Genomic DNA, 18,500 nt, shown 5'->3' with positions numbered 1-18,500 from the left:
CGGAAGGGTACCGGGGTGAGGAACTTCTCGGCTGTGCTCGTTAGAGACCTAGCCAGCGGCCACCGGCAGCAGCCGGCGTCATAAGTAGGACGACTTCACATCACGGACGTCAAGGTGACCGGCGTGGCAGCAATGGGGCGGACCGAGAACCTGACCATGCTGTGGGCTCCCATCCTGTGCGACCAACAGCCTCACCACCTGAGCTGTGCGTCACTGTGACATCATCGATCTGCATAGGAAGTGCCTTCACCCATACAAGGCACAAAGTCAATAGACGCCTCTGATTGGCTGGTCGCTTGGTCTGGTCATGTCCTTCAACAGGTATGGCTTAGGGGGGGGGGGGGGGGGAGGGGTGAGTGGGTAGATAAGTGACTGCGATTGTATTTGCTTTAGCCCTCATGAAAGTTTAATGGTGCTATGCTTTAGGACGACCAATAAAAACTAGCTTAAAAGCCCTCCATCTCGGGCTGGCCAATAAGATAGTAGTTTAATAGCACTCTCTTGCAGCCTGCTCTGTGATTGGACAGAGATGGCATGTAATGTCATGCAACCTCACTGAATAATTCCAAGTAAAACTGATTCCAAAAAATGAGGTGGAATAAATGAGACGCTGATGATTCCCAGCACATGGTTTTTGGGCTTTGATCTGCTGGCTGCTAGATCCTGAAGCCCACAGTTTCACAGGGAATGAGGGGATTGCATCCGTTTGCTTTGATTGAGATCTGATTAATTCATCACAACTGCTTCATCTCCATGTTCATCTCCATGAACTCCACGAAAACATACTGCCAGGGGGCTCAGGATGGATGGGGCTAGATCACATCTAGGGATGTAGGGGGCAAAGGTGGAACAAGAGGAACACGAGGAAGTCTACCAGTTTATCCGAGCCAAACATGCCTCCAAATAAATTACAAGCTTGTGGGAGTTTTACTTCGACAAAAATGTTCTGAGGGCTGAATGAAAAATGATTGATTCAGAGAGATAACCAATCACATTGTAGAGGAGGTGGGTCCAAGCAACTTGATACATCTGATTGGTTGGCCCTGCCCCCTCCAGTTGCCCTCAGAACATTTTTGTCTAAGTAAAACTCCTAGGAGCGAATTTCACTGTAAGTGCACAAAGTTGTATAACAGATCTTTACATAGTCTAGGTTACTGTGATGGACATCCCCAAACACAACCAACACAAATGGCAACATTGTTGTAATGTGTTGCTTGTTTACTTGTTCAGCAATCGAATGTGTCCCACTGCCCTCAAGAAATCCCTGCGTACTTAGATGTTTTACATTCACTTGTGCTCTTAGCGTCTTACATGAACATGCGTCATCACGGTGGGTAGCATCTCAGTGCGCTTGGCCTTAAGTGTGCTGCATGGGATGAAGCCATTCTCTTAAAGACCTCATTCCATTTTCAAAAGGTAAAGTGAGGCTGACAACAGCACTGTGAAGACGCATGAAGGTCTTTCACGGGAGGCTTCTCCATGACAGCATGGATGTTACCTTTCCATCTTTTCCCCCGTTGACCTTAAGACATCAATATGTTGCCCCCGGGGTGAAAACAGAGACCTTAGAAGATAACCTTCCTGCACTGCGCAGCCTATTTACAGCCCCCCCAAATCGATACTGCAGAAAAGGTGATGTTTCAGAGCTGGCCTGTGAAGCATTACCCACAACGCCGTGCATAAAAACACTCAGCAGCATAGATATTTAGCTGAACTAGTTTCTTCAAAACCACATGGCTGGTAATCCATCCAACCATCATGAAGTCTGCGGGCAGACCCAAGCTACATTTTTTCACTAATCACATACGCTGTACACTACACATTTGCAGCAAATATCCAACTCTAATTTACGTTAGTTTTACAGCAACTAGCTGGGTCATTATCACATATTAGTGTGTTTTAGAAACAGGTTAGCTGTAAATTGCTGTCTGTTGCACTGCATTCTGGGAGATGTGATGGGGACCAGCAACTTGTGCGGATACTAATGTACAGGAAAGCACAGCTGATTTCAAGCTAATGAGGTTTCTCTGACAAATCAAAATGTCCCATTTAAAAATGTTTTTAAAAACACTCCAGCGATGCTTTTCAACATTGCTTATGCTTTGGTGTTTAACTAAGCCTTTTTAAAATGCGAATCCAACTATTGTTGTGATATTTTTTTTTTAATCTTTTGCTAGACCGTAAATAGTAACTGTACAAACTTTACAGGGGGCTTTGCAAAAAATACATTAATTAACTTAACTTAACAGTAACTTCAGGTTAGTTTGATTCTTGTTAATAAATTGATTGTCAGAATAATTCTGTAAAAGGATCTCTGGTGTAGAGTCCCATCCCCTGCCAAGTACTGGTCCTAGTCTGTTTTGCATGTGTTCCCTAGGTGATGTTAGAATGAATCAGGGTGGGGGGGTCTGATTGCCCCCATCTTGCCAAGTGAGATACATCGCGCCCGGCCCTCTGAATTACCACTGGGCATCGATGCCCACGGGGGTGTCAGCCAGTTGACAAAGCCCCCCTCCATCAGCACAATGCATCAGCAGACTTTTCCTGAAAAACCCCCAACCCCTCCCCCCATCCTGAAATTACTGCTTAAGAAACAAAATGAGATCAGAGAGGCTGGCAACCTTTCTGTGCCGAAGATGGGAGCAGACAAACTTAGTCGTATCCATAAATCCATCTTCGAGCTGTTTGTTCCCGTCAGCGCCACATTGGTCCAACTTACATCCATTTCAGAAATTAGAGTAGAGGCTTACATTTCCAAAATGGCTTTTTACTGAAAGCTCCGTCCATGAAGGCCCACTCAGGCCTAAGGAATGAAAAAAAAAAAAACAGTAAATCTTCCGCTTGTCAGGAAACTGTATCGGAGGGTCGGCTGATACCTGTGATAGAACAAAGTTTAAAATCAGCCAGCAAAACGCTGTAAGAATAAACGATGCTCTTCGCTGCACGTTTTATTGTGCACAGTGTGAGATGCTGAGATACCCTGCCCTTCACATCGTCCTCATCAGATCACCTGACCCAGGACACCTCCTCAAAGACAATCTGATTTTCGTGCCTGACCGGTTCTCCCAGATTGCCACTGTACGAATTTATTGGGTTTCAGGGTTCTGGTTGGGGGGGGGGGGGGGGGGGGGGGATCATTAGGTATTAATTACTTCTAAAAATAGACTTTGTTTATATTTTGACTGACTTCTCCAGTTTTTTTTTCAGTTTTTTTTAAGATATCACACATTTCATTTTTAATAATTATTAAAGACATAGTCCATATATAGACATAGTCTCCATAAATAAGAGACGCAAACTCAGACCCCCATTAGGTAAGACAGCTGAACTTAACAAAGACATTCTGGTGATAAAGAGGCCTGAATGTTGCCACAACAAACATGCCCTTGGGTGGGTGGGTGAGGGGGGGAACAAGATTCACGTTTGGTGGGGGAGCAGGGGGGTTGCTGGCCTGTGGGCACAGCAGTTGGTGACAGAAGGGTCTGCCAGTGAGGGCCGGCGGCGAGACCGAGGCAGTCATTGTCAAGGACGTGTGTGTGTGTGTGTGTGTGGGGGGGGGGGGTTGCTGGGGGGTAACCCATCCTGTTCCAAGTGCTTTGCTTCATAAGGTGCCCTTCAAGCTCCCAGCCCATCCAGAACGCCATCCAAATAACCCTCTACACACACAGACACACACAGACACGGCTGCTAAAAAACGTGGTTATTCCCTTAAACAACCAGTCATCCACGTACAGGAAGAATTTCATCTCCCTCCCCTCTTCTGCACACTCCTCTGACATCCTCCCAGCTCTGCCCCATGCTGGTATCAGCGACCAGGACCGATCAATGGACCCAGCACCAGTGGTACAGTCCATCTCCCGCCACTCACCATGGCTGCTGTCCTACTAGCCACAACATTGATATCCATAACAATCCGGCTACATTAACTCCAAAAGAACCACAGGGGTGCCTCGACTGAAGCGCGACCGGCACACCCTGCGGGATGTGACACGGGCAACCCAACGAAGCGTTGAAACCGGCCGGCGCAGCGGAGGGCGTGAGCGGTGAAGCGGAGCGGCGCTGACCCGACTTAGTTCACGGGAAGGCGGCTTTTACTGCTTCTAATCCGGGCGCACAAGCTGGCTGGAGATTCAAATGGGCCACAGTGCCAAGAATAGGGACGTTTTCCTCGACCGCTGGAAACCTGCAGTGCCTGGAACAAAGCCCCGATCGGCGGAGAGCCCCTATCGGCGGAGTCCTGACACACGGCGTGAGCCGCGGCCACCGAAAACCCCACATAATGTACGGTCACACTTCACTAAATCTCTGAGTCACTGTGCAGAAATACCCAAACACCATTCCAGAGAAATACTGCATTAAAACATGGACGTTTGTATTATACACACGTGTACATCTCTAAGGAATAAGGGTCCTTGTTGTGTGGTGATGCTCCAGAAATCCAATTCCCTCCATGTCTGGTACACACAAAGAGAGAGTCATGGTATTTACTGTAATCACATTTAAAATGCATGTACATTACGTCCCATTCCACGTTTTCTGTGGTGGACGCTGTAACACATTAACCCAACCCCCCCTCCGTATGTTAATAGTAGGGCCTATAAAAATATTCACATGGCCCGACAGTAAGCTTTTAGAATAAATGCTATTCTTTTCCTCCAAGGCAGACAGTACCGTCTTGGATTTCACACTTTAATGTATTTGTTAAGCTTGTAAGTGCTGAGGCGGCACTTGAATCAGCCGCTGGAGTTTTTTTTTTCATCCGCATTAGATCATTTCTAAAGTTCTACAATGCTTGTTTTCTGAGGTTTTTGGGTTTTTTTGTTTTGCAATTACGTCGTGAAAATTAGGTGACAGACGCATGTCTGCATCGCTCGTACCCCGGAAAAGATCGGCCAGATATCGATTGAGAGAGATCCTCCCGTCAGGGTCGCCGACGGCCAACCTCACGTCACGAATCATGCTTCGTCATCGCTTTTTTAAAAATATTTTTTTTTAAAGCGTGTGTGATCAGACCGAAACTTCGCCATCACCACAGACGTCACCTACTCTTGTCTCACTGCGAATCTCATGGACCCAACGTTTTCTTAATGCTGTAACGCGGCTCCATTGTAACTTAGTGACAAGCGCTATATAAACCATTCAATCAACCAATAAAACACGCATTTCCCAAAGTTGTGTCATGCTGCCGTTGTTTGTTGACCATACAATTAGGCCTAATTTAAATCAAAGGAAGGCAAAATTATTCACGCAACAAAGCGAAAAATGTGGCCGGGATGTCGGGCTGGTGGCTTGGTGATTGTTTATCGGTCCAGACCTCACCTGATAAATAACTTGGTCTGGCTCGGATTCATCGCCAGACACGAATCGGAAAGATTAATCAGCCACAGTGCTGATTCGCAACATGGGAAAGTTACCGTGAAATGAACTCTGCCAGGCGTGTAAAGCCTGCAAAATGTCACACGATCAAAGTTATTTTTCTGCTCCCTAAGCAACTAGAGTCATGTTCGTTTCAATGTACCAGTGAGGATGGTAATTAACTTTAATATAAGAAAGGTTGTACACATTATTATTAACGGGTGACGATAGGTATCATTCGCGAATTAGGTATCAGGCACCGTGATTCTATAGCCAAAGAGGGATTACCGACACAAATCCCTGCGGCTTTTTCTGCTCCGGGCTGCGAGACCAGAGCTGACGGTCCCGGGATTCCTTTACTAATTATCCCTTTTGCGCAATGTCTTCAACGTATATTAACACTGCCACTGAAAAGTTACCAGCTAAAAGTCTTAAGGCTAGACCCTTTATGTACATTTATATGACAAATATCCCACTTAAATGCACTGGTTGTTTTGTGTTTTATTTATTACCACTGAAGACTGCGTAGAGATGTGCGTTTACTACAGTCGTTAGATGTTCACAACAAACAGGAAGGATTGCCGACCCGTACGTCCATGGAACAAGCAGCGAGCGTTTCCCTGCTTACCCGATCTGACATTTACGCACATTGTTGCGGACGCCGCTGTCAAAGGCGGCCGTATTATGTCAACATCTCCAATGCCGGTGCGCCTACAGGCCGTTCCGGATTCATCATATCGGAAATCCCAGGAAATTCCTAACTATACCACATAGGTTATAGCAGGTGGCGTGTTTCAGTCGGTCGTATTCCGAAATATTTGAAAAATGTTAGTTACCAGCCGGGTGCAATCGCCCGGGCAGTGTTTACGATCAGTATCGCCTCTTCAACCTTGGATGCGTGCAAATGTCATTGAGCTTAAGTCTAGGAAGCAGCGCAGATCCCTTACCGGTGATGTCTCCTCATGCTTGCCGGGGAAGAGGGCTTGCTTCGCGGCTGCCCCGGCTGCAAAGGCCGCTGAGCGATGCTTTGGAGTGAACTGTCGTCCGTCGCCTCCTCCAGCTTCACTTGTGGGATGATGTGTCCCGGGTTCGCGAAAGCCATTTTCCACTCCACGTGTGTAACTAATAAAACGTTGGGGGTGTGTGCTGCGGGGCAAACTTTGAGGCAGCTTAACGATCGCGGACAGTTACCCCGCTCAAGCGGACGGGATGCCTCTGAAACGAGGTATTGTCTCCCTTTGCGCCCCCACCGCCCGCTGTAGGCTATGCAGCTGACGCCGGGTCCTTCCGCTGGAGTATCAGGGATGCAGGGATGGGTTATCGGAGTCCTGCAGTGCACGGCGGCGTAAGGTGGAGGGAAGCTGCCGGAGGGCGGGGATGGAGTGTTTAGAGATGGGTGGTGCTCCTATAGACCTGTTTCCAGTGCTAGAGAACGGGCCTGCGTTTTTCAAGATACCGTATGTTCAGAAATGACTGCCGTCTCAGACACAGTTAGGAAATTGTCTCTTCTGGAAAAGTGGACACACAGTCTCTAACTGTGGGCAGAAAATTTCTCAAACAACTTCATTAATGTAAGATCAAGAAAAGATTAGGAATTGACTGTTTATAGTTAAGCAAGACAGCGTGCGGGACGTGTTGGTTAAAGCAAGCAAGTTTTTTTTTTTTTTTTTTAAAGTACGCTATTTTAAGGGGATCAGCGATGGATTTCAGGATAATCCGAGACGTGGTCGTTAAGTTTGCCTGACTCGCCGCTACCTTTACCTTCACACCGTTTTCCATCCGCAAATGTGCGCTATTAATTACTTAGCCGCGTCGTAAAGCAACAGCGCTGTCGTCAGTTGCAGTGTAATCAATTTGCTCTCCTCTGGATGCGACCCGACAAGCTCCAACTAAACATTATCTTAGTGGGGGAATATTAATTTCATCACGGGCCAATCTGGCTGCGTACCTCTGGGAAATGCATCTGTTAGCATTTTTTTCCCCTGGAACAGACTAAACAGTGTAATTCACTGTCGTGTATGTCTTAAGCAGTAATATAATTATTATATCATGAACATTAGGCCTACATAATTAGGCGTATATATGTACAAAACATTTTGTTGGCATCAAGCAGAGCAAGAGATATCTTGTCCTAATGAATATTTAGTTCCTTAGTCATTAGATGCTGCGAATTGTACACTACAAATTCTGTAAAAAGAAAAATCGAAATTGACACTTATATAATGACATAAGGCAGAAAACAGTCATTAATATAACGCGCGTGTGTTTGTATGTAGGCCTGTTTGTTTTTCGGAGTTTGTTAGAAGTCATGATGAAAATGTACCACTTGAGGGAGACATCACACTTCCACCCATCCAGTCACTCCCTCTCCCAGACAATAAGCAGAGCATCTGAACAATCTGGATTTCTAAACAGATACCCACAAATCACTGAAATCGACTTACTGAAGTTTAGCCTATAATACTATGGATTAAGTGTAAAATAAAACGACATTGCCGTATTCATTGTGGCCGCGTAACCTTACTGCCTGTGTTACCTCTCAAACAGCGCGCTGCTATGCGTTTCATTTTATTCGTCCACAGCCGGCTTTTTTTAACCTCCTTTTACTTCCCGATTTGCTAAGTTCGGTAAAACATATGCATAGAGTACTATTATAGGAATAAAACATTTTGTAAACACATTAACGAGTAATTCCGCACCTTATCATTTAAACCAGAAGAAAACACATCAGTCAGATGTATTCACGAAAGGAAAGGGACTAGATGCTTACACGTTGAATATTTTATTACAAAGAAAAACAATGTTTAATATTTTACAAATGTACAGTTTCACCAGCGAATGGTATATATACATAGTGTTTCCGGTCAAACCAGTACTGCAAGATGATCGTGAGAAGGTGAGAAATGTTCGGCGTTTCCCTTTATAATAGTCTTTCTGACAATATACAATCAAGAAACAGGTGGTTGGAATAAAGACTGGAATGAAATAACTGAACGCAAAAATAGATAGGCCTATGAAAAATAAACCTGGGTAAATGAGAAATGAAAAAAAAAACAAAGGAACAACCACTTATAACTTCCTACAATATTTATTCATAATTTGATATGTTATGCCGACCCGCATATGAGCACACAGGCCTAATATAACGAGATAGGAAAAATCTCCAGTGAAATGGCCGAGTCGGCGTTTGGTGCACCTCAATCGGTGAGCGTATGCAGAGGTCATGGAGAAAATGCCTCCATTCTGCGAGTCCATTGGAGAGAGGTTCATCTCAAACAATCTGCTTAATGTGGTTCTTGTATAATAATTAGATAAGGCCCGTCAGGCACGCCATAAAACACAAGGGCACGTCCCTTTCGTAGGAAGAAGGGCGCCAGCGGAGCGGAGCGTTTGCTCTACGTGTTATTTCAGAGACGCAAACCTTTGACTGCGAAAATGTACATTAAAATGTTTTCGTGAATCAAGGTTCTCTCTGTTCACTGAATTGAACTTTGTGATATTGCTTAGATCGTCACGCTTGTGTTTAAAGTCCAAGTAGATTATAATTCCACATTCACTCATCTGCTTAATATGCATTGTAAACGGAAGAGCTTGTTTCAAATGCTCGTGGAAATACAAGATGTCCCTCTTCCACGATCCCTTCGATTTTCATGTTTTAGTGCTTTACCATCCCCGCCGGGAGAAAGTGAGGGTCTCCAGAGCAACTGAGCTGCTTTTTTTTCCGGGTCCTTAAGCCCTTTACACCATCAGTTGACCTGGACCTTCCTTGATAAGCGATCCGTGTTTTCACTTTAGGGCGCGAGCAAAAAATTAAATATTTCCGTTTTATGCCGTGGCATTCAAAAGTTCCACTATCATGAAAGAGGAACCGTTGAAAAAGAGGACAACAGCGGTTGCAGGCTTGATTTTTTTTAAGGTTGCCGTCCGGGCACCCTGGACAGGGATACAACATAGCCTACGTGCGCATCTTGACCGCACTCCATGAAAATCCGTTATTTTGCATGACAATCAGTAATAACATACTGGAAAAAGAAAAAGAAAATCTATAATCACAGTTTCTTTAACCTGGCTGCATAAAATAAGAATACATTATCTGTGAGTTACACATGCAAACGAAGCACATATATGAACAAGCGAGATGCTGATAGATTCATGTTTATCAATTTAGACTGGAATAGCTATTCAGGTTAAGCAAGTTGTTGGAGGGACAAAGAGCAGGTCCCATACCGGCACCTGAATCGGCGACGTCCTTAACCGCTGCACCGTCCTCTGTCTTTGCGCTTTACTCTGGTGAAAATTTCCAAAAATACCCGACCGATATTTCAACCCCCATCTTCACTGTTTTTCTATTTGGTTCTGTTAATATTCTGTACAGTCAGCTGGCTATTTACATATGCCGTAAGGATTAACAAGTAACCCCATATGCAAGAAATTGGTTTCAAAGGCACACAGAACAGGCCTCCAGTCCAGCTTATTTCTTACACCACATTGTCAGAAAGGTTCATTTATTTATAGAATTAAAATGACATTGAGATATTTACCAAAAGCTGAGGTTGGAAACAGCGCACCGAGAATAGGGCTGTTGTAAGCCTGAACTCTCAGAGTGGCCATTATTCAGCTTCGTCCAGCACAGCACCACCCAATGGCCATGTGTGGTATCATCGCTGTCTATTTGGTGGTGAGAAACAGCGCGTTTGCCATAGGCGATGTGTCCCCGCAGGAAATCCCAGCGGTAATAAGGCAGACGTCCTGGTGGCCCTTAGTGTCTTCTTAGCGTGGCGTGCCATGGCGCCACCTAGTGTCCAGATGTGCACAGCTATGGAGGCTTTTTCGCTAAACAAATCGGGGAGTATAAATGTGACCCATCCTCGTTAACATACATTTAAAGTTTAATAAGGTCCTCTGATAGTGTCGTGGGAGACGGTTTATTCCTGTATGTATACTTTTATGCACGTATTTTGTGGGGGGTCCTTTAAGTTTAGGTACAGCCAACTGGAGCTGCTGGTAATGTATGCAGGTATGTAGAGGTTGTGGGTTTGAATCCCAGGGTGCACCCATAAATCATTACCATTCCCTCCACCTTAGGTTGCATTGGATCACAGCACTAGATAAATCAGTTAATTGTAATTTAAAATTGGTGACCTCTTCGGTAAACTCGCTGGCTGTTTATGCTGGGGGGGGTGTTTCCGAGGTCAAGTGTCCCATCCAAGGGCCAGAAGAAGGCAGAGCGCCTCCTTGTGGATAAAACTGTCAGTTGTGTGTAACTCTTTAATTGTTGGGAGTCACGATGTGCTAAATGTTTTAGCTATTTGATCCTTTCAAATGCTCCAGGAATCACCACACTTTCTGTGTCAGGAGTAACCTCACTGTTAAATGAGGAGTAACCTCATTGTTAAATGAGGAGTAACCACACTGTTAAATGAGGAATAACCTCACTTTTAAATGAGGAGTAACCTCATTGTTAAATGAGGAGTAGCCACACTGTTGAATGAGGAGTAACCACACTGTTAAATGTGGAGTAGCCACACTGTTAAATGAGGAGTAACCTCACTGTCGAATGAATAGTAGCCACACTGTTAAATGTGGAGTAACCTCACTATTAAATGTGGAGTAACCACACTGTTAAGTGAGGAGTAACCTCACTGTCGAATGAGGAGTAATCTCACTGTCGAATGAGGAGTAACCTCACTGTCGAATGAGGAGTAACCTCACTGTTGAATGAGGAGTAACCTCACTGTCGAATGAGGAGTAAGCTCACTGTTAAATGAGGAGTAACCTCACAGGAATGCCCCTTAGCCAGTGGACTTTGCACATGAGTACTGGGAGCTCTTGCTGTTGGTGATAAGTCTTAGGCTCAGACTTCTTAGCAAGCTTTTTGGAGCTGAAATGTGTGCATAGCGTCTGACCCCTAACCTGGGCGTGCCCAAGAGGGCTCTCTACACGGGACACATGCTGAAGGGTGAAGGACAAGCCCTCTGAAGCAACGCGGGCCTTTTGACCACAGACCCTGTCTCTGTAACGTCAAATCACCTCTTCAGTCAGCAACAAGCTTTGTGTGTTTCGAAATGAAATAAACTCCATTTATCTGCTTCTGTCTCTTTGCACCCACATCTGTAGATAAATACAAATAAAAACAGAAAAATGTCTACCCTTGGGCTTAAGTTTTTTCAATCAGGAGGGACAGGAACTTTAGGTCTCCTTTAATATGCATTCATTTAAACGCTGTTTGATTATTAATTCCTTTAAGTTATATCCACTACGATATCTGCAGCTGGATGCTGCTTATGTGAAAGTCTGCTACTTCCTGTCTGCATCTTTCCCGCACGCTGCCACTGGGGGGAGCCCTTCTACACAGTCTGAAAGGCCTTGGTTTGGGCAGGGATCATGACGGGGGTGGCGCCCATGCGAACCAGGTTCCCGGGACTGAGCCGGGGATTGCCCAGCTCGGAGGCCCTGGGAGGGGTGCGTGAGTAGGCTGGTGGGGAGGGGGGCAGCCCGGCGGTCGTCCGGCCGTTTTCCCGCAGCGCGGCCACCACGGGGAGGCAGGGCCGCTGGGGGGGCACGTGCGGCCCGCTGCTGGGCACCATGGATTGCGTGGAGGAGGTCCCGGAGCGGGAGCTGCCAGAGCGCGACGAGGGCAGCGAGTGCGGCTTCACCAGCTTCGCCTTGGGGGCCTCGGCGTCCTCCCTGAGCGGGACACAGAGCGCAGCCGTGGGGCACGTGCAGCAGCTGTGTGCTGTCACACGCGTGCCCTTACACGGCCGCGTGCTGTCACATGTGTTCCCTCACGCGGCTGCGTGCTGCCCTTGCATGGCTGCGTGGTGTTACACATGTGCCCTCACACAGCTGTACGCTGTTACACGTGTACCCTCTCACAGTTGCGTGCTGTTACACGCGTGTCCTTACACGGCCATGTGCTGTTACATGCGTGCCCTCACACAGGTGTATGTTATTACACGTGTGCGCCCACACATGCCTATGCTGTTACACACATACCCTCACACAGTTGCATGATGTCACACGCGTGCTTTTGCACTGCCATGTGCTTTTACACGCGTACCCTCACAACCCCTTGCTATTACACGTATGCTCTCACACAGATGGAAACACTAACGCGTGTGCCCGCACATGGCTGTGTCCTGCTACACACATACATGTACACGCACACTGCTCACAGATTCACATCACGTTTCCTCAGCATGTCAGAGGCGACACAGTCAGTCCCCAGTGAGCTTGTTTTTTGCAGTGTGTCCAGTGTTACTCGATAAACAGTGTCACAGGCTGAAAGGCCCGGCCTGCCACTTGCCTGCCTGAGGCAACTCCTGCATGCATAATGAATGACTCTCATGCAGGTGTACACAATCACAGATATACAAATGAAAACCAGACTGACACTGCGTTAAACCGGATCCAGCCGCTCTTGCTCCTCCCCCCCACTAGGGGGCAGCACCTACCTAATCTCATTGGGGGTCTCGTCCTCCTCGTATTTCTTCTTCTCCTTCTTGCGGAAAACCAGCCAAATGATGAGGATGATGAGAAGGACCCCAAAGGACACGCCCACCACGGCACCCGCGACCACACCCACGCCACGCACATCTGGGATAGAGGGGGGATATGATAATAAGACACACTCGTGCGTGCACACACCGACATTTAAATTCCTAAATGACATGTGTATACATGCTGTAAACCTATTTTTGCAAAAATACCTATATTTGTAACATTTGCCGTAATCTGATCTGCGCTTAATATAAAGATGTTTTGAGATTAATCGTTTAATCTGTACAGCAACAGTGAATCATCACCAAACTCTAATGTCTCCACTTTACAAGATGAGGGTTTGAGCAAAACCAGAGGCATAAAGTGTGTGCGTGTGAGTGCGTGTGTGTGTGTGTGTACAGGCGTATGCATGCATGCTTGACTGCGTGTGTTCTTGGGGTGGGTGCATGCGCTGCACAGACGGGCCTGACGGTGGCGCTCTCACAGTTCATCTTGACCTCGATGAGGCAGTTCTCTTCGCCCACGTCGTTGCTGGCGGTGCAGCGGTACATTCCGGTGCTGTCCTGTGTCAGGTTCCTCAGCGTGATGATCTCCGGGTTCTTCAGATCTGCCCACGAAGGGATAGGGAAGTGGAATCCCCCACAACAGAAACACGTCCACTAGTGGCTGACGGGACGCCTGCCGCACCATTAAACCCAGATCGACCATCACGGCCCGGGGCATCGGCGCCAGCAGGATTAATCGATGGGCGATGCTAAGATTAGATTTTCAGAAGGATTGTAAAGTGGCGGAGGTCGTGATGTGACTAAGAATGAGGGTTGGAGTGCAGCAAGCACAAGCAGAAGGTCACACCGGGAGATGAGAGATGCCCATCAGAGAGGCGGCACTTCAAGCATCATCCATGTCAATCATGTCCAGCGCCAGATTTTTTATTGGCCAAATTAAAAGGCACAATCTCCCCACCAAGCTTCCAGTTTCTCCGACGTTTGATTGTACTTCTATTTCATTTTTGTTACTTGGTCATCTGAATCCCACCTTTGCCACGTGTGTGTGGAGCTTATGTGTCTCTTTAAAAACAAGTGTGTATGTGTGCCCTGAGGCAGGCTCGCGTAGATAGGCGGCCGGAGCAGATTACCCATGAGTGCCAGTGGGGGCAGCCTGCCCACGTTCTTGCCCTTGTCCAGCAGCCGATCCCATCTGTAACGGATGGGTTCAGAGCCATCAGCGGAGCGGCAGCTCAGCCTCACGTCGCTGCCCTGCAGGAGACGCCCCTCCATCCAGCAGCGAGGCTTGGATGGCTTTACTGTGGGAGGGAGAGAGAGAGGAGCCGCTGTCTAGTTGGCAGGCTAGTGAGGGCTAACCGAGCCAATTAGCATTACGCTGTTTAGCCGGAAAGCTATCAAATGCTAACCAAGCTGATTAGCATAACGCTATTTAGCTGGTTGGCTAACGAGGGCTAACTAAGCTGAATAACGTTACACTGTTTAGCTGATGGGGTAATGAGCGCTAACCAAGCTGATTAGCAATACACTATTTAGCTTGTGGGCTAATGAAGGCTAACCAAGCCAATTAGCATTACATTGTTTAGCTGGAAAGCTAGTGAGTGCTAAGCAAGCTGATTAGCTTTACACTGTTTTAAACTGGAAGGCTAATGAGCGCTAATCAAGCTAATTAGCTTTACGCAATTATTCTGGCTGGCTAAGGAGGGCTAACCATGACGATTAGCATTACACTGTTTAGCAAGCAGGGTAATCAAGAAGATACTATATGGGGGCGGGGGGGGGGACGGCAGTCCCTTTAAGGGAAGAACTGTATTTTAAACTTTACGTGGATAAAAACAGGTGAAACGGCTACTCTTATTCTGAGCGCAACCACACAGCCAAGGCCCACGAAATGATTCCATCGCTGACCTTTTTGGTCGCCACCTGAATTGCTACGGGAACCGCTGACACATCATCATCACATTGCATCATCCCCAAAGTGATGGCACACTGTTACAGCAGGCATCGCATCGCCTCCCCCCCCCCACACACACACTCCGGATTGTTGCAGGCCGGCTCTGCAGGGGATGCGATGGAGGCCCTGCAAGGAAGCGGGGGCTCTTTAATCTGCTGGCACTGTCACAGTTGCTGCTCCTGGATCCCTGCCAGTGCCTTATCGCCATGCCAAACAAGACAAATGCAACGCCCCCAATCCAAGGTGTCACCTGTTTGAAATAATATATGCGTGGATTTGTTGAGATATCTTTATAGCAGGGGGGCGTGGGGGTGGGGGGGTTAGAGCAGCAGATGCTCACTCTAGCTTCAGACGAACAATTTGGGTCCGACTCTCCATCATTCAATACTGGAATCTTAAAGTCATTGGATTTTCTTTTCATACTTATTTACTTTTTGGCTTGAAGTGTGGCATATCAGATCTCATTTCTTTTCGTAATATTATTAATACATGTGATTAAGTGATAACAACGATCTCAAGCTCTACTAGCTAAATGACATGTCAGAATACCGACATCTGTGAGATTACCGTGTCGTTTAGTCAAAGGCATTTTCAAAGGTAACCGCTCCTGGCTGAAGTTTGAGTGAATCCTCTGCCTTACTGGACTGTAAGACGGAAATGAGAAAGGGTGCCCCCTGCTGGTGCGACTCACCCAGCACTAAGAGGGTGACTGTATTCCAGTGGTATTTCCCGCCACTCTTGACCTTGCAGAAGTACTCCCCCGAGTCGGTGAGGGCCAGGTCGCTGATCAGCAGGGAGGCGTCCCCCTTCAGATAGTCCCCGGCGAAGGAAAGGCGGCCCGGCGCCCCCTCCGGCATCTCGTACACCCTGCCCCCGAAGTAGGTGATCACCTGGTGACGACAGGTTAACAGCACGGGTGAGAGAAGGTCCTCCCTCGGACCCAGCCGGCCGCACCACCGACGCCGCCATGCAGAAGGTCCGCCCACCAGAAACAGCCCCGGCAGGTGCGTGGCTCAGCAGGTTACGCCACTGTGGCCCTGAATGGGAGCACAGCAGTTCACATTCCATGCCTGGCAAAACAGTCACATTGCTGTTGGGCCCTGGAGCCCTAGGGGGCGCTACATAAATGACTGAGCCTGTGCTCAGATCCCAGGCTTCATTCCCACCTATCTATGTCTCAGCGTAATGGGATAGGTGAAAAGTAAAAAAATTCCTATGTACCCGCACATTTCATTTCATTATAATAATGACACTTTATTGATCCCTCATGGGAAAATTCTCTTTTTGCTTCCCCATCTTGTTTTTCATGACACAGGCACATTTGTGGGTGAGAGCAAGTTTGGCAGCAAAGCTGGGGGTTAAGGGCCTTGCCGAAGGGCCCACGGATGTGAATATGTTGCCGAGGCTGCGCTCGAACCGGCAACCTTCCGATCACATGCATAGAGACTTAGCCGGCTGAGCCACATGCTGCCCCCTTTTAGCTCTGTTGAGTGTGTTTTTCAGCATGAGCATGCAGCCTGTCCTGTATGTGCGCGTGTGAGAGGGCGAGAGAGAGAAAAGGAAAGAGAGAGAGAGAGAGAGAGCGAGCACAGGTCATCTCCCCAAGATACCTTACTGCAGGATGAAAGGATGATTTACGCATTCCACGACACAGTCCTCCGTATCCCTCCATCATACTCTCAGATGTTTGCTTTTAATTAACAAACTCATGCTGCCAATTTAAAATAAAGCCCCTTATTGCACCGGAGGTATCAAAGCTGGATTTTCTCCCGTTTCATCTGCTGCCGTTCTCGTTACATCAAGAGATCAGTTTTCTTATGGGGGCGCGTTTGTGTCTTTTCAGAAGGTCGTCGGCTGTTTAACCCGCCGTTACGTTCTGCAGGGAGACAGAGTTCTCCTGCCTGGTGACCGTTTAGTAACACACAACAGGAACAAAATAATAAAACAGATTAACGCGACCCTGAAGGTTGGGCGGTCCGCTCCCTCCGCGAAGATGCGGCACACTGCTAAGAGTTCGCAATTAAAAGCTGCTTACACACCCACTGGGCCACTGATAAATACATTTTAGCGACCAGTTGCCCCCCCTTCAAAAAACCAACACTGGTGGTGGGAGGTATGGTAACAGATGGAGTCTTATTCACAGGATGGACCAGAACCATGCGCCGAGATTAAACTGAAAGCGTCTACCTGCAAAGGTGGAGTCACGTGACAGTTCTCAATGCCAGCATCACTGCTGGGTGAAACCAATAATCCCTCAGAACATGAAGGAGGACTCTAATGGAGCTACTTTTATTGCATTGGGGTTATTTCAATCTAGAGCCAATCAGAGGACCCCTCTCTGGCTAAGGCCTGACAGAGCTGCTCCAGTCTGCTGTTAGTCAGTCAGTAGCAAATCAGTGTAATTTACTCCCGTAAATATCTCTGTGTCTAAGGAGGCCATCCTTAATCATGAAAAATAATCCATGGGTGAAGGTTTAAGGGAGAGTGCATGAGGCCCAGCATGGGGAGAGAGAGGTGGTGACAGTAAAAGACCCCCCCCTCCCACCCCTCACCACATTCTGCTTAGAGCTCGGCTTCTGCAGCAGCCACTCGATGTCCAGCATGTGGGCATCGGCCTGCCAGAACTGGTGGTGGCAGGGCAGCGTGGCGTTGTCCCCCACCACGCGCTTCATCTCCGTCTGGGCATGCGCTGCCAGCAGGCTGAAGAGGACTGGAGTGGGGGGTGGGGGGGGGGAGAGAGAGAATGAGACTGATCAGAGGGGCCAGCATGAAAATAATCAGAGGGATCAGTATCTGTACAAATAGAATGAGAGAGATCAGTAACTGAACAGTAACTGTACAAATGAAATGTGAGCGATCAGTAACTGATCAGCAACTGTATAAATGAAATGTGAGAGATCAGTAACTAATCAGTAACTGTATAAACAGACTGTGAGAGATCCGTAACTGATCAGTAACAGTACAAACAGAATGAGCGAGATCAGTAACTGAACAGTAACTGTACAACCAATGAGAGAGATCAGTAACTGAACGGTAACTGTACAAACGGAATATGAGAGATCAGTAACTGTACACATAGAATCTGAGGGATCGGTAATTCTGTGAGTTCAGCCACTTTTCAGTCAGCAGCTCCAAACTCTAACCAATAGCACATTGCAAACTGCGAGGTCAGATAGACAGAGCAGCAGCAGCACAAGCAGAAATTGCAGCAGAAGCTATGAGGGTGGGATCAGCAGGCAGCCATTCTTGGCTCTGGGCGTAGTGGGAAAATCTGACGGCATTGATCACGGGTGTCATGTGAGAGTGAGGTAATGCCGACAGCCTGTGCAGAAATACCCACCACTGCAATTAGTATCATGGGAGAGTACTAAACACTGACAAAACAGCACAATAGATAAATAATAACACCAAACGATAACAACAATAATGACAATAATAACACCACCACCAACACAACAACAGCAACAACACAACAACAACAACAATAAGATCTTCGGTTCTGCACCACACACTCCCACATTAGTGCTCGGGGTTTGCTGATGGGAGGGGTCCCATTTCTAAGCTGGGTAAATGGCTGCCAAACTGAGCGACCCTTATCTGGCAGCTAGTATCGTTTCACACAAGCACAAACACACACATGAGGCACCATCTACCTTTAGGTTTACGGGGGTGCTTTGATTCTGTTTATT

General features: G+C 47.3%; 2 protein-coding genes across 6 annotated transcripts in view; both read right to left on the bottom strand.

Moving 5' to 3' along the window:
* Positions 1–6,638, bottom strand: part of LOC111850619 (protein Aster-B-like) — a 63,926-nt gene extending 57,288 nt beyond the window's left edge. Inside the window, exon 1 of the mRNA XM_072706214.1 lies at positions 6,303–6,638. Coding sequence (XP_072562315.1) covers positions 6,303–6,457 — 155 coding nt within the window. The 5' untranslated portion in view covers positions 6,458–6,638. The remainder of the gene's footprint in view (positions 1–6,302) is intronic.
* Positions 6,639–8,121: 1,483 nt separating this feature from the next.
* The window catches only part of LOC111850661 (CXADR-like membrane protein), a 41,272-nt gene continuing 30,893 nt past the window's right edge, over positions 8,122–18,500 (bottom strand). For 3 of the 5 annotated variants that reach the window (XM_023824794.2, XM_072706600.1, XM_023824795.2), the window contains exons 2-7: positions 17,364–17,521; positions 15,503–15,701; positions 13,991–14,158; positions 13,340–13,462; positions 12,810–12,951; positions 8,122–12,042 (exon numbers count right to left, since the gene is read on the bottom strand). In XM_023824794.2, the coding sequence (XP_023680562.1) occupies positions 11,703–12,042; positions 12,810–12,951; positions 13,340–13,462; positions 13,991–14,158; positions 15,503–15,701; positions 17,364–17,521 (1,130 nt within the window). In that variant the 3' untranslated portion in view covers positions 8,122–11,702. Of the gene's footprint in view, positions 12,043–12,809; positions 12,952–13,339; positions 13,463–13,990; positions 14,159–15,502; positions 15,702–16,998; positions 17,318–17,363; positions 17,522–18,500 lie in introns of those variants that run through there. The other 2 variants (XR_011985225.1, XM_072706601.1) reach the window with 2 other exon arrangements.

The sequence above is a fragment of the Paramormyrops kingsleyae genome, chromosome 24 (assembly GCF_048594095.1).
Source record: "Paramormyrops kingsleyae isolate MSU_618 chromosome 24, PKINGS_0.4, whole genome shotgun sequence".
In the NCBI taxonomy this organism is placed as follows: domain Eukaryota; kingdom Metazoa; phylum Chordata; class Actinopteri; order Osteoglossiformes; family Mormyridae; genus Paramormyrops; species Paramormyrops kingsleyae.
The sequence above is the reverse complement of the archived record's forward strand: the minus strand, read 5'-3'. Positions and strand labels throughout refer to the sequence as shown.